This window comes from Paroedura picta, chromosome 9, assembly GCF_049243985.1.
Source record: "Paroedura picta isolate Pp20150507F chromosome 9, Ppicta_v3.0, whole genome shotgun sequence".
In the NCBI taxonomy this organism is placed as follows: domain Eukaryota; kingdom Metazoa; phylum Chordata; class Lepidosauria; order Squamata; family Gekkonidae; genus Paroedura; species Paroedura picta.
In genome coordinates this window covers 37,650,740-37,667,053 of record NC_135377.1, presented here as the reverse complement: position 1 = coordinate 37,667,053, position 16,314 = coordinate 37,650,740, and the positions used below count along the sequence as shown (strand labels likewise).

Genomic DNA, 16,314 nt, shown 5'->3' with positions numbered 1-16,314 from the left:
CATCATTTTCCTTCTTGCCCCCCTGCTCTAATACACATGGGGTAGTCAAAGTACACAGATGTCCACCCAGCTTCTTTTGTCTCCATTTTTTAAACTGTTGATAAAATATTATGTGCCCAATTGCTTCTTTCACGGTTGCTCCTTAGAAGAAGAGCTGGAGTTTTGTACCCTGCTGTTTACTACCCAAAGGAGTCTCAAAGTGGTTTACAAACACCTTTTCCCTTCATCTCCCCACAATAACCTGTGAGGGATGTGGGGCTGTCCCTTCATGTCCAGGGAATTTAAACTTCTGCTTACTCATCCCCTTGTGGGTCAAGCCTTTTCTTCCTGTCCTTTCCAGGAACATATACGATCTAGCATTTGGTGACCTCTCACCCACCTCACAGGGTGCCTGTTGTGGGGAGAGGAAAGGGAAGGTGAATGTAAGCTGAGATTCCTTCTGGTAGAGTAAAACAACATATAAAACCCAACTCTTCTTGGATGTTGTAAGACCAAACTTCAAAGGGTTCCTATTCAATTTTAGCAGTATCTTGGCTCAAAATGTGATTTGAACTTGGTACAGGGTGCCATGCTGGCAGGGGCTGATTACTGTAGTCCATGGACATCTGGAAAGCCACAGCTTGGCCAGCCCTAGTATAGCTAGAAAAGGTTCAAACGCCCGTTCAGCTAGAACATTTATTCAGCAATTGTAGGATATAGGCAACCCATGTATGCTACATTTGAACTCTTCATCGAAAGAATACAAATGTAAGAACACAGTGTAATATGTTACAATCTTGTGGAAGCTCTCACAAAACAAAAAGCTCTCATGCTTTTTAACATCTTTATGCGCCTTCTGGCACAGCTGATGTGGTGTTTTGGGCTGGGTTGTCATCAATATGCCGATGACACCCAGTTCTATCTCTTCATGGACAGCTGCCTGGACTCCCTCCCGGAATCATTTGGCAGATGTTTGGAAGTCATGGCTGAATAGCTTGAGCAGTCATCTGAAACTCAAACCCTCCAAGACGGAGGTCCTGTGGCAGGGGAGTAGGAGGGCAGAACAGGAAGCATGCTTACCCCATCCTGGCCAGGATGCCTCACTGACTATGGAGGCGCAGGTCAAAAGAGTAGCCCACCAGGCTTTTTCCCATCTTCGCCAGGTGTGGCTACTAGCACCCTATCTGTCCTCTGAACACCAGGCCACGGCGATCCACACAACGGTCACCTCCTGGATTGATTTCTGTAATTCGCTCTACACGGGCCTGCCCTGTCCTTGATCCGAAAATTGCAACTGGTACAAAATGCAGCTGCTAGGGTCCTCACAGGAACATCTTTGAGGGCCCACATCCAGCCTGTGCTGAGGCAGCTGCCTTGGTTGCTGGTTCTGGCCCAGATCCAGTTCAAGGTTTTGGTTTTAAGGCCCTTTGCAGTTGGGGACCCACATACCTAAGGGACCGCCTGTTGTCCTATGCCTCCCACAGGGCTTTGCGCTCTGCAGGTACTAACTTGTTGATCACTCCCAGCACCAGAGAAGCATGCCTGGCCTCGACCAAAACCAAAGCAAGTTTGGTCCAGGGCCCCACCTGGTGGAACGAGCTTCCAGAAGAGCTGTGTGCCCAAAGGAGAGTTTCAGCATTCCACAGGGCCTGCAAGACGAGCTCTTCTGCCAGGTTTACAGTTGAGGCCAGGGCAGATAAAAGATCAGTTAGGGCTCCCCCACCATTTGCTGAGAAGCAGTTATGTCCATCAAATATCTATAGTGTTTGGCTATGGCTCCCTCTCACCTCCTTTGTTGGGTGTGGTGTTAGGGGGAAGGGTAGATGAGTCACACCGCCATGTTTTATCTCTTATTTTTTAGTATTTTTTATGTCCTGTATTTAACGTTTTAGCATTCCTGGGAGTGGCGGGAAATAAAAATCCAAATAATAACAAAATCTCATCTACAAAAATGGCCTTTATGAATTAATTCAAGTAAGTTGTCATTTGATGAGCCTCTTGTGGAGCAGAGTGGTAAGGCAGCGGAAATGCATTCTGAAAGCTCTGTCCACGAGGCTGGGAGTTCGATCCCAGCAGCCAGCTCAAGGTTGATTCAGCCTTCCACCCTTCCAAGGTCAGTAAAAGGAGTACCCAGCTTGCTGGGGGTTAAATGGTAATGACTGGGGAAGGCACTGGCAAACCACCCCGTATTGAGTCTGCCATGAAAACGCTACAGGGCGTCACCCTAAGGGTCAGACATGACCCAGTGCTTGCACAGGGGATACCTTTACCTTTAAGTTGTCATTTGCTCACTATATTTTACAAATACTTGAGAATTTGCACTGTTGTCCATGGTTATTTAGTATTTATATCAAAACGGCTGCAATCCATGAAAGCTATATAAGCATGGTAGATCAGAATAAACAGGCATCGACTAAAGAATCCTATGTTAAGTACAACCAGAACCAGCCCTCAGTTCTCAAGGCAAGGCATGAAAAAGAGGATCAGATGTTGGGGAGAAACATAAGAATAGTTACTGGTCATATAACTCACCTTTTATGGCCAGTAATTGTTACAGATCTATCTTTTATTTATGTATTTATTTTCAAAGTTACCAAAGATAGTTTGCTGACATGATGGAAAATCTTTTGACATTCCACCACAACAGTTGAGATGAAAAGAACTACTGGTGCAAAAAAAGTTGGTAAAAAAAACCATCTAAGGCTGCACATCTTACATATGTATATTCAGAAGCATTACACATTAAACTAACTTTTTTCTTCTAGCAAAGAAGAAGAAGAAGAAGAAGAAGAGTTTGTTCTTATATGCCACTTTTCCCTACCCAAAGGAGGCTCAAAGCGGCTTACAGTCGCCTTCCCATTCCTCTCCCCACAACAGACACCCTGTGGGGTGGGTGAGGCTGAGAGAGCCCTGATATCACTGCCTGGTCAGAACAGTTTTATCAGTGCCATGGCGAGCCCAAGGTCACCCAGCTGGTTGCATGTGGGGGAGTGCAGAATCGAACCTGGCATGCCAGATTAGAAGTCCGCACTCCCAACCACTACACCAAACTGGCTCTCAAAGAGAAAAAACAGCTATTATTAAGGACATTTAAACAAATCAGTTTACTTTAGTACTGAAACCCATTTTAAAAGATCTACATGAAGAGACATTCTTGCCATACAAAGTCACTGGATATCAGTTTTCAGTTTAGTATCAGAAATAAAATCAGAATTATCTATGGCAATTTAGAATGCTCATCCCAATTAGCGGGAAAAAAAATAGTTTTTAGTTATTACTGTTTAAGTTCAAACTAATTGATCAGCAATGTAAAAGTTAAAAAATCAGTGCTTCTTTGTACCATTTAATCGTGCAATCCTAGGCCTATGGAAATCAATGGGCTTAGATTGGACGAAATCTCCACAGGATTATACTGAACATATTCCTAAAACTAGAGAGAAAGGAATATCTGAGATGCTTATCTTGGTTTATACAAATTAACAACACTATCTACTAAGAAATTCCCTTAGACGCTTCTAAAGGTCTCATTGTGGGTTTGACACTGCAATATTAAAGAGGAAACAAATTGGACTCAGCAGTTGAACTTAAATATTTTAGTGAGACAGACAACCAAATCCCAGTTATCTGTTGCATTTTAGGCCTTAAGTTTCAAAGGCCATCATTCTAATAGAGGTTTCAATATCCCTATCTTATCTAAACACAAATAGCCCTATGTAGCAAATAATATACATCATTAACGGCTTTTTAAACAGAAATTTCTGTTTTAACGACAGAGTTTGAGAAACATTCTAACAAAACTTCACCAAAACAGATGGTGAATACTATAAGTTTATTTCTGATCTTGTGGGCCTAGCAATCAGTGATCTACATGTAAAAAGTGATAGTCATTAGCAGTTCACAGGAACCAGTACCTATATAAATGGAAAAATATTAGTTTTATATCTCCAAGGCAGTATGCCACTGAGCATCTTTGTTCATTTTGATAGTCTTAAGGAATAATGGAATCAAGCATATAAAGTAAACAAAGCAGTAGGAATTTCTTCAGAACTAAGGACAAGAGAATAGTACACATGCTATAGAGCTGCACAATAAATTGTACAAATCAATGCAAGTTACATAAACTTTGTAAATTCTTGAGATAGGACACTTGTGTTACAAAACATCAGTTTCAGTATTAGCATTCAAGGGCCAATGCAGAAATAGTTTATACAACCAGGCTACCCACGCCAACTGTCATTTAGATATTACGTTATACATAGTATAAAGTGAAACTATTTGCCCTAACACACCAAAATGGTTCAATAGGAATATGCTGTTGTGAACACATTGTATAAGAAAGCATTTCAGCAGGATATGCCGCGTACCAAGACATACAACTCGTCGTTCACAGAGTTTAAAAAAAAGCAGTTACCCAAATGTCATTGATAAAAGTTTAATGGAGACTTGCTTATAAAAATGAAAAAAACCTTTTCTTTGAAATTACACCATACAAATGAGCATCCTGGCTCTGCTGACTATTCACTACAGAGATGGCAGCATCAAAACCAAAATCTAACTTTAAAGATGTCTGCTTAAAAGAAATGGGGAGAAAAGCCTTTTGCAGGAAACTAGATGTTCAACCTAGTTCTTAAAGCTAATTATAAAATCCTCTTTTCATACTGGTCCAGATGTCAACAATTTCGTCTTCTAGCAGAACTGTCAAAAGAAAAGAAATATTTATGAAATATGCATGCAGCAGAGTTCTAACTCCTTAATGATTAAAAGCAAATGAAAATGTCCAACTTTTTGTTATAATCCACATCCACTATAACAAAACAAATACACATAAAGGAGAGTCAGTGAGGGAATGCCAAACAAAGCAGAAAAAGTCTTCACCCCCAGAAACAAGGCAATGATAGAAGGGGATAACTGAATCTTCTCGGGATATCGTACCTCTGAACCTAGAGGCTCGCAGGAAGTAATGTCGAGGAAATCAAAATGCTTTAAACTAACAGAAATCCTGAAATCCAGCTGCCACACCACCAGTTGCCACCCTAAGGAGATAGTTATGTGGCAGCCAAAGGGGGAAAAGGGTGCCCCAACAGCGTTGCCATACACTGCTATGGCAGTGTCCATGGTGATTCCACCATTGCATTATGTTCTGTTGTTGTTGCTAGGTGGGGATGGCATGACAGACCATGTAGGACTACTGGGAGCCATGAATCAAAGAGACAGCGCCAAGTGTTCATCACTGGCAGGGGATGGAGAGGTGCAGGCCAGAGGAGTGATAATTCTCCTCTGCCGGACACCTCCTTCCTTTAAATAGACAAGCTCACAAACCGTGGAGAGGGAGCATCACCTGTCAGTCCTGCTGGCACCTCATGGTGGTAGCAAGGGTGCCTCTACCTGCCATGGGCAAGCATTTAGCTGCCATGGATGGCAGTGAGCAGGGGACACCCAGACATCCAACATTTTTGACCATCATCAGCTTCAGCCCTGAGTGTGGAGCTCCCCCTGCCAACCTGTGGGCCACTTGTGTTGGAGGCTCAGCAGGAGGAGGGGCAGGGAGTCCATCAGGGTCAGCTTGCTCCATATTCCAATTCACCCCTTCTCTCAGATTTGTTCTGTAAATCATGAGAGTGAGATCAAGATATGTTTAAGGGATATTTCCAACCCACTGCATTTTTGGGACTTAATCATCTGATGCAAAGTTCTGGTGCACCTGGATTCACTAATATTTAGTTGGTCCTATAAAAATTATTATATTTATTATGTTTTTCTCATGGACCATTACAACCACCTATTTTACTTCATGGGCATAATTCCATGTCAGAAACTCATTCTCTCATTCTTACCCAATACATACATACACCCCAGATGTGTCACCAAGGGCTGAATCCTCCTTCACCAGAGAAAAACTAGTACCAGTGATGAATGGCTGTTCCTAATGGAGAACACCTTCCACTGATGAAAAAAGAACTTTGTGGAAGTAATTCTTTGTTGGAAGATGACTTAGAAGGGAGTCACAGAATCCATCTTGGTGGAAGGGACTATTCTCAACAAATATGCCAGCAGTGCAACCCTATGTAAAGCTATTCTTGTCTAAGCCAACTGATTTCAGTGGGTTCAACATGGAACAGCTCTGCACAGGATTACACTATAATGCCTCATATTTCAAGATCACATACACTACAATTCTCATACTGCCACTATGGTACTTTCTAATTTTGCCACTACAAAGAAATCACTGAAATGTCTCCAGAAGCTGCCTTTCTAGGGTAAACATATCTCCTTAACTTGCAGCTAAGTAGAGCTATACTCCGAACACAATTACTTACTCCCTGCTGCTCCCTCGCATCTTCTTGCACAGCTATAAAATCTCATCTTTGTTATGGAAAATATAATTGGCATCTGGAAAGGGTTCATTAAATACAGGCAAGTCACTGAACAGGGCACGCTTCTGCTTAACAAGCTGTTAGTTCCTCTGCGACTTTATTATTATTACTTTTTATACTGTTTATGTGTTGCACTCTTATTTTTATTACTTAAAGGTAAAGGTATCCCCTGTGCAAGCACCATGTCATGTCTGACCCTTGGGGTGACGCCCTCTAGCATTTTCATGGCAGACTCAATACGGGGTGGTTTGCCAGTGCCTTCCCCAGTCATTACCGCTTACTCCCCAGCAAGCTGGGTACTCATTCTACCGACCTCGGAGGGATGGAAGGCTGAGTCAACCTTGAGCCGGCTGCTGGGATTGAACTCCCAGCCTCATGGGCAGAGCTTTCAGACTGCATGCCTGTTGCCTTACCATTCTGCGCCACAAGAGGCTCTTTTTATTACTTATTTTTTATTATTAGGCTAGCAAGAAAGCCTGCTTTAGTTTGGAATGCAGGGGGCAATAGTCGGGGGATGGGTGGGGTTGGAGGCATTGGGAGAGGCAGCTCGGGCCAGATGCTGAGCGCCTTCCCTTGCCTCCCCTCACCATCACTTCTCAAAGAGCCGGTGGATGTGAGCGCGCTCTTGGGTCAGGCTGGGCAGCTGCAGGGCTCTGGCTCCACTTTTGTCCTCATCTCCAGGGTGAGGGCAGCTGTCAGGGCTGAAGCAGGGAGGAGCGGGCAGGGAGGAGCGGCAGTGTTGGCAGAGCCCCCCGCCACCTCGGTGTCCGTGGAATGGCCGGCAAGGGTTACCTTGGCTCACAGTGACGTCTAGGAACGAAATGGAGTTGTTGTTGCCAGGTTTGTGGGGGGAGGGCGTGAGTGGGGATCGGCCAATCAGGCACATTTCCAAAATATTATAGGAGCAAAGTGTTAAAGATGTAAGGTCAAGTGGTGAAGAACAGAGGAAAGAAGTGGCACTGAAGGTGATAGTGTGCATGCAAGTGTCAGACAGACCTACAGATACCCCTCAGGGTATTAGTTTGGCAGGGACGCTTGCAAAATGTGGTTTTGTTAGGTTAGGCTGGTAAATATCAGGGGAAAAAATCTATCACTAATCCATATAATGGAGACAGTTCACAAATGAATTTGTACTTCTGAAGCATATATTTGGCAACAGAGCACAAACTAGCTTTTGATTTACAGGAAAGAATCATAGATTACTGTTGTTACTTGCCCTAAGACAACTGAGAAGGGTGGAATATAAACATAAAGTTATTATTATCATTTCTACAAAATGTCTTAAGAAATTGCAGTGTTGAGCATTGCTATACTATAATTCAATTTGAGATTAACAGTAAGAAAAACTGAACGAAAGGAGTTAGAATTAAGATCAGGAACATTGCTATTTTAACCCTAACCTGTGGGGCTCTGCAGGGAGCGATTCTCTCCCCACTGTCAGGAACCTGGTTGTGTTCCTGGATTCTCATTGTCAATGGAAGCCCAGGCCAGAATTGCTGCCTATCAGGTCTTCTTCCACCTTTGCTAGTCATGGCAGTTAGCATCTTACTTGTCGGTGCCTGACCTGGCAACTGATCCATGCAATTGTCACCTCCAGGCTAGACTACTGCAACTTGTTCTACGCAGGGCTACCCTTGTACCAGATCTGAAAACTTCCAACTGGTCCAGAATGCAGCTGTCCCGGTCCTTATAGGAACTAGGCGGAGAGAGCACATTCAACCAGTGATCTCCCACCTGCACTGGCTCCACACTGAGGACCAAATCAGGTTCAAGATTTGAGATCAAGCACACAAAATTTGCTCATGATTCCTAGAGAAGTTAAATTGGCCTTAACCAGAGCTTTCTCTGCTGTGATGCCAGCCTGGTGGAACGCTTTCCTGAATTAGATCAGGGCCCTGCGGGATTTAAGCCAGTTTGGTGTAGTGGTTAGGAGTGCAGACTTCTAATCTGGCATGCTGGGTTCGATTCCGCAGTCCCCCACATGCAACCAGCTGGGTGACCTTGGGCTCGCCACGGCGCTGATAAAACTGTTCTGACCGAGCAGTGATATCAGGGCTCTCTCAGCCTCACCCACCCCACAGGGTGTCTGTTGTGGGGAGACGAATGGGAAGGTGATTGTAAGCCACTTTGAGCCTCCTTCGGGTAGGGAAAAGCGGCATATAAGAACAAACTCTTCTTCTTAAAACAATTCTGCAAAACAGAGCTGTTCCACCAGGCCTACAGTTGAGGCCCACAGAATAATACCAATAGACTGCCCTCCCTACATAGCCAACAACATCTGCACACCACCCACCAAAACATTACAGTACTTTACACCCCCTTTCTTCCACTGGAGGTGATGCACACCCTGGTTTTAAATTGTAAAATATTTTAAATTCGTTTTACTGTATGGATGTGCTACGAGCTGCCCTGAGCCCTTGGAGAAGGATTGCATTAAAATATCACAAGTCCTTGAGAGATGGTGGGGTAGAAATCTAATATCTAATAATAAAAAAATAAAATGTGAAAATAAATCTCTCTGACCAAGGTGGCTGGTCATGGATCAGACAAACAGTTCTTTTTCAATTAGATACAAATCTAGTTTAAACCTCCATTTCTTTACAAGAATGGAATGCTTCTTGGCTTCTTGTAATTTGAGCAGCTGACTGCTTCCTTGCCATTATAGTTGTAAAGGATTCAATGGCAGATGTGACTCTTGGACATTTTTGACTGTTGCTATGGCAATTTAAGTGATAACTTGCTGCTTCTTGAAATGTATGTTCCCATACTGAGATGCCTTTATTTAAAGAACATGGCCAGCAGGAAAAGTGAGGACATGCAGGTTAATTAGGACTAGAAATAGTAGAAGCTCTCTGGAAAGAACTGCATGCAGGGGGGTGCCTAGTACGTGCGCAATCTTTTGCTGCAGAACTGGGAAGTATGAAATTATAACAGGACCCTATGATCTATGGCTACTAATTTTAAAACAGCTATTTTCATGGAATGTTTATAAACATCCAACTACTGTAAACTTCTGCCTAGTAAATTGCCTGAAATTTCTTTTTATAACTAGGCTGTAACAAATAACATATCCAAAGTTGTATTTTAAAAGAAGAATTTTTCTGCATATATGATATACAAAATCAAATTGTTTTTACCTTCCACCTGTTTCCACATTCATTACACACAACAAATGTTGTCATAGGCTCATCGGCACTTCGAGTTTGAACCTACAGAAATTAAGAGGAGAGCAGCTGTTAACTTTCCAAGAACATATTGTACCATTTGTCTATACCAGGCTTTCTCATGAAACCCTTGAATTTTTTGATGGCCCTGGAAGGGTTTCCTAAATGGGTGGGAGTTCATTAATTTTTAATATATTTTTAAAATTTGTTAAACATTTATCTGGTGATATGACCATATATGGTCATGTCAACCCCCTCCCACAATAACCAATGACGGGCCTGGAAGGGGTGGGAAGGGGAAGGGCCTCAGATGGGCATGTACACAGCTATGGTTCCAACCATATTCTGCATGATGGCACCACTTCTGGAGTTTCTTGAAGACCAAAATATGTTTCAGGGGTTCCTCAATGATAACAAAGTTGAGAAAGGCTGGTCTACACAAAACCATCATCCCTTAAACTATGCAAATTCAAAACTTAAACATGCTCTTTCCTTCATTTGCTTTTGCTTCCTCATTTGCCATCCCCTATTTAATTAGTTACTCTTCTTCTCTACTTCATCATTTTCTACTCAAATGTTTTTTTTTGGGGGGGGGATGGCATCTAAAATGTTACTGGTCTCTTGCAGGAACAGCTTTTCAGGATTTTTTAGAGTAGAATAACACAGAAAATGTGAAGGCAGTCCTAGCTATTTCTTTTGACAGCTCTGTACCAAAGCAACAAGGCTGAGGGAGCAAATTAGGATTGTATTGCTTTTATGCTCTCCAACCAGAAAGTGGGTCATTTCAAGCTGCCTGTGACTAATGAGCAGATTTTTAGCCTTCAGCATTTAAAAGACAATTGAGGTAACAAGAGGGACCTATACTGAACCTATGATGAGGACCCAAAGAACCCATACTCATAGTTATTTTTTTTTGTAGCAGCAACTTCCAACTTTTCTCCTAAATCATTCAATATATTTCTTTCCTGGAAGTCAGGTTCTGAGACAATACTGTCTCAGATCTATGAAGCATCCTAAGACAGGGTCCCTCCAATCTTACTCTCCAGAACAGCCTCTCTCAACTATTTGACCATTGAGAACCCCCTGGAACATTCTTCAGGCTTAAGAAACCCCAGAAGTGGTACAATTATGCAGAATATGGTTAGGAAGCCCACCATGTATACATGTCCACCTGGGGGCCCTCCCCTTCCCACTCCCTCCAGACCCATCATTGACCTTCTTTTGGGCGGTCAACATGATCATATATGGTCATATTACCCAATAAATGTTTAATTTTAAAACTATATTAAACATTAATTAATTCCCATTCATCCAGGGCAGTCAAGAAACCCCAGGCTTCACAAAACCCAGGTTGCAAAAGCCTGCTCCAGAGGTACAAACTATCCTGATTCAGAGAGTCTTGTTTTTTTTTATCATTTCCCCAGCCCCTCTGGCTCCAGAATTCCATGGGCCAGGATTGGCTGTTAGCTGCCAATAAATAAAGGGGAGTAGAGATTGAATAGTGGAGGACCTTTTCTTGTCTTGCCTGAATCCTGCTCATTTCAGTCCAGTTTATGTCCTTATCTATCTGCCCTAAAGATCCAGGAAACCCTCTATTAATACCCCATTTTAATAAAAATAGCATTTTATACTAAACTAAGGCAAGTAACTCCATTTAACAGTAACTTAGTATGTATAATTAATTACCAATTCAGGGCAAACAAACCTAGCTGAAAAGCCCTGCTATTCAGTTACTGAAACTAGAACAAAGTAAAATATCATAATATTTTCTAAGAGCCATAACTACACATTGTACAAATTATAAACATTATATACATCAAAAATATCTGGACATAATGACAATGTGTTCATTTTAGAAACATGGATGCAATGAAATATTTTCAAACTTTCTGAACTTCTGTGAGCAGTGATATGTGTCCGCTTCTACATAATTTTACCAACAAGACACTTATGCTGATATTCATTCAAAACATAAATGCATGCGGAGAGAGAGAGAGAAAGAGAGAGACAGACAGCCACCTGAAGCCATACTGGAATCATCATCAAGAAATACATAAAAGCTATTCAGATATTTCTAGTATGGAATCTTTTCAGAAGAGACATCAGGAGCCACATTGTTTGTACACATATTTAAGAACAACTTGACGTACCTGTGTGTAAGTACAGTTCTTCTTTTTACATTTACCACATGTAAATAGATCAGTCTGGGTGCCTCCTGTTTTGGCCATCTGATGCTCTCTTATGGCTTCTTTTGTTAGATTTTTCCGCATCTCTTTTAGCTCGTCACTTGCCATTTCCTGTGGTGCATGCAAAGATATAAGCTTACTGGTTTTAACTATTTTCAAGTTGGTCACAGCTTGCAGATATCAATTTATACAAAATAAGCACATGAATGGTTTAAAGCCACTTGCTAACCAATGGTTTCAATCACTTTAATATGGTCATTAACCAGCAAATTTCCAGCCCCACCATTTCAGTATTCAGCATGTAAGCACCGAGTCAAGTGAACACAACAGAGATGACATAAATTAGGTTTAGTTTTATTGACCACATTATTCCTTAGTAGGATTCATTTATAATTCCTCAAAAACTTCTCAATAGAAAATTCCCATAAGACAAACCAAGTTCAGGAATAGGCAGAATACATTATAGCATTTTTTAATCCTGTTGGAATAATACGAGTATTAAGTTACACCTGCTCAATCCCAAGATTTAACTCACAAAGTACTGTTCATCTCTGAATCAGATATAGCTACATACAAGCCAAGTGAGAGGGAGGGCAATGCATAGGTAATTAGTCATATGGATTACCTTAGCCAATCGGAAATCAGTGACAGGAATGTTATAATGATGTGGTTGGCTATAATGATTTGCCAGTCAGCTATGGCTATGTTTAGATGTCACAGAAATCACATAAATCGTATTCAATAAGCACTTGTTTTCAGTTAGAAATATTTGTTTAAAAAAGACTATTTTAACGTTTCATTATTCAGATGCTAAAAATTGCTGATTCTTATAGAGTTTTAAATACATATTACCTTGAAGAAAAATGTGTATCAAAAATGCCATTAGATAAGCACACAATAGTCATATTTTATAATACACATATAAGAAGCTGTGAACATATTCCTAGTCAATCCCTCTTAAGATTCAGATTTCAGTTTTGAGCTTCCATCATTCCAGATAGCTGATTAGGTTTTGGTGTACCACAATATTAGGATATTTCAAAAATATACTAATATGTTACACTTGCATCTTTGGTTTTAATGAAATTATAATTCCATAGCTACAGAGAAAACCAAGGATACAATATACTGAATAAATTACTTACCTCAGCTGTCATTTTGGCAAACCTGTCAGGAGGTATATTGCCACATAAAACATTTTTCCTTAGATTAGGGTTCTTTGAGTCTTTAAGATTTGCTATCCTGCTGCGCACCCTATTTTTGTATTTCATGTCAGTGTTCTTCAGTTCCTGAAATATAGGTGCTTAGGAGTTAAGGGTAACAAAGTATGGATGATTCACTTTTGCACCCTATTCTTTTACGGACAACTGAACAAAACTAGTATGTTTTACTGAGATGGACAACCAAGATTTTGCCTTCTACAGCTCTAGCCAATCACCTTTGAGTGGTGGTGGGAAGAAGAATGGCATGTTGACCACTCAGGGAGGTGACTAAGGGACAGGTTTTGAGGGACAGGGATTAGGTGGAAAGTCCAGTCAGTGAATCAGCAGATAGGCAGGGTTTGGTGTTGTTCCTCTCAAAACAGTCAAAAAGAAAAGTTTATCTATTGCTGTATTTGTGAACAATACAAAGATTTCAACGTGAAAAAGCGTACACTCTACAGACTCAGCTCACAGTTACTTTTATGCACTCAGCGATAATGGACAGAAACAGGATAAGGTATCCCGGTCAATAATAAATTTGTCTTGCAAAGATTTGCCTCAATAAATACACCTTCACTTGATATCTAAATATGAACAATGTGGATGCTGGAGCTGAAAATCTGCTCTGAGGAACTTGCCTTTTCTCCAGTCTTTTCCAAACCTGCTTTGCTGCCTGGATGGCTAGCATGTGGACAAGAAAGTTAGGATTCTCCCACACCCACCCACATGGCAACCATTCTCTGTGTCCCCTATGTCCATGGCATCCATTTAAAAAACAAAACAAAACCATCAATAATAGAATATAGTTGTAATGTCGCAACAATCTGTATAGCAAGGGAAAAGGGAATCTGTAAAATCTGTAAAAAAGGGAATCAGAGGCTTACTGGAATATAATGCTTACTAAACAAAAAGGAGTATGTATCACTAAAGCTCGAGATCAGCGACAGTATCACTATCTTTCAGTGAGAATTAACCGCTATTTTTGTGACATAATTAAGATGTAATAATGGCAAACCAGTTCTACAGGTTCAGTGACTGTTTTCTAATATTTCTAAGAGGATTATGTTAGGGCACTCCCTCTTGCAAGATTCATATGGGAGAACTTGTGCTAAATACTTTTAGGTTAACAGCACAAAAAACCCAGGCTTTTCTGTACACAGGCTTTCTCATGTACACAGGTTATTCTTAAGAGAGAGGCTCAATTCTATGGCAATTAAAGAATGATTTCAAGAACCTGTTGCTTCAGGTTTGGGAGAATTACATCATAACTTAATTTATTGCTGAATGTCTTTATTGGAGTTATATATTATTTCAATGTATTTAGTCCCATTCAGTCATATTTCATAGTTTGGGTGCAAGGTGCCTTGAGGAACTGGATAACTAAAATCTGTGTTATTAGTAAAATAAAGGAACTGGGGCATTGTGAAAGATGAAGCTTAGTCTAAATGTAGTAAAAGCTGGCAAAGAATAGAGTCTTCATTATTAAAAGAAGGAAAAGATCACATAGTTTAACTTTGGACAAAATTTAAGACAGTAATTATTCTACATGAAGCACCTAACCTGTCCAAGATCAACTTCACAAAGAAGCCCAGTAATTACTGAAGACAGTAATTATTCTACATGAAGCACCTAACCTGTCCAAGATCAACTTGACAAAGAAGCCCAACGCCATCAAAACTCTCCTCATAAGTGGGCTCATTTTTAGACAAGTGCTGAAGAATGGGCTGAATTCACTATTATGAAAGCTGTTTTGGGAACAATCACAAGATATTTTATTCAGATTTTAATTAGCAAAAGAGTTCTAGGTCATCATATCCTATTGGTGACTTTTCTGCTTCTTTTAATTACACCTAAACAAAAAGGTAGCTAACTTTACTCTCCAGCCCTCCCCCATAAAGCATCGTAAAGTTTGCATTCATACACAGTTCCTCAGAATAAACTAGCAGCAGTAAGTTCTGCTGATAAAAGATGTCTTCCCTCACAAGCACCCAATTCTAACAGCAGAAAACACTTGTACATTAATGAAAACTTCCCGCACCACAGGGCCATGATGCTGCTAGTGGAATGGTTAAGCTACAACCCCAAGTTCTTTAAGATGGAACATATACATAGAATCATACCAATTTTGATACAGTTATACTAACATCTTAGCACAAGAGCCCTACTAATTTAAAGCTATATTATTTTCCAGTTTCAAATCAATTCAAGAAAAATAGCAATTTAATACACTGTTAATAATAACTGGCCTTTGTGACATAACCGTTGTAAGGATTGTGAATCGCTATGCATACCTGAAGTGCTAAATATTATTTGGTGACCAACTAGGGATAGCTTTGGAGTATAAAAGATAACAGCATTGGGGCATAAAGGATAACTAATTCAAAAGGGAGCTAGAAATTAGCATCAACCAACAGTGGGTACGAAAGGATATCTTCTTCAATCTGAGAACCTAGCTCTTCGTCATCAGCACCAATTGCAATGTAATCATCTGAAATTGGAAAAGGCAGTTACATAAGTATTAACGCACTAGAAAGCAAAGGAGCCAAACGCAGCTTTTAGAACATTGTAATAATTACATTGAATAAAGTGCTATTTATTCAATATAATACTATTTATGAATCAGTATGAAAAAGTAGCAGTCTACAGCATTAGACTGAATTGGCAGTATCAGTGCTAATATTAAATATTTGAGTTACTTAAACATCAAAACTTCACTCTCTAATGTTCACAAATCATAGTCCAATTCAAAGGAAATGCATGCAGCTAGGAATTCTAGTTAGGAATCTTCTTGAGTAATAAGATGTATTATATTAAAGGAGGCACAGGTTCCTACCAGGTGGAACAAGCTCCCAGAGGAGCTCCGGGCCCTGGGAGAGCTTTTGGCTTTCCACAGGGCCTGCAAAACGCAGCTCTTCTGCCAGGTTGAGGTCAGGGCAAGTGCTAGTAGAAGATCAGGTGCCCCCCCTCCCAAAAGATATACTCCCATGCTGGCCTTTTGGTGTGGTTAGATGTCATACCCCTCTCCAGCCATCCTGGCTGTCAGTGGGGGCTGTTATATAACGTGTTGGGGTTTTTTGCCATTTGGTTTTTATATTTTTCTCTAATTTTATGGGTTCTTAATGGGGGTTTTAATTGGGGATTGAACTGTTTGCACTTTGTACCCGCCATGAGCCAGCTTGGGAGTGGTGGGTAATAAATAAATAAATAAATAAATAAACAAACAAATAAACAAATAAATAAATAAACAAACAAACAAACAAATAAATAAATAGCTCCTCCTGATTGATACATCCTGCTTTTCTCTCCAGTGGGGACCAAAATGAGAGGGAGTGGTTTTGAACAATATGCAAGCAAGTAAACAAAATGCTACCTTTTGAGCATACTGCCTTATAATTTATTCTGTGGGTAT

The 16,314-nt window shown here is 40.7% G+C and overlaps 1 protein-coding gene across 2 annotated transcripts in view; it reads right to left on the bottom strand.

Annotated features, from left to right (window-relative positions):
• Positions 1-3,789: 3,789 nt before the first annotated feature.
• The window catches only part of TCEA1 (transcription elongation factor A1), a 30,033-nt gene continuing 17,508 nt past the window's right edge, over positions 3,790-16,314 (bottom strand). For both annotated transcript variants that reach the window (XM_077352414.1, XM_077352413.1), the window contains 5 exons: positions 15,337-15,393; positions 12,849-13,003; positions 11,668-11,814; positions 9,491-9,562; positions 3,790-4,674 (listed from right to left, as the gene is read on the bottom strand). In XM_077352414.1, the coding sequence (XP_077208529.1) occupies positions 4,666-4,674; positions 9,491-9,562; positions 11,668-11,814; positions 12,849-13,003; positions 15,337-15,393 (440 nt within the window). In that variant the 3' untranslated portion in view covers positions 3,790-4,665. The remainder of the gene's footprint in view (positions 4,675-9,490; positions 9,563-11,667; positions 11,815-12,848; positions 13,004-15,336; positions 15,394-16,314) is intronic.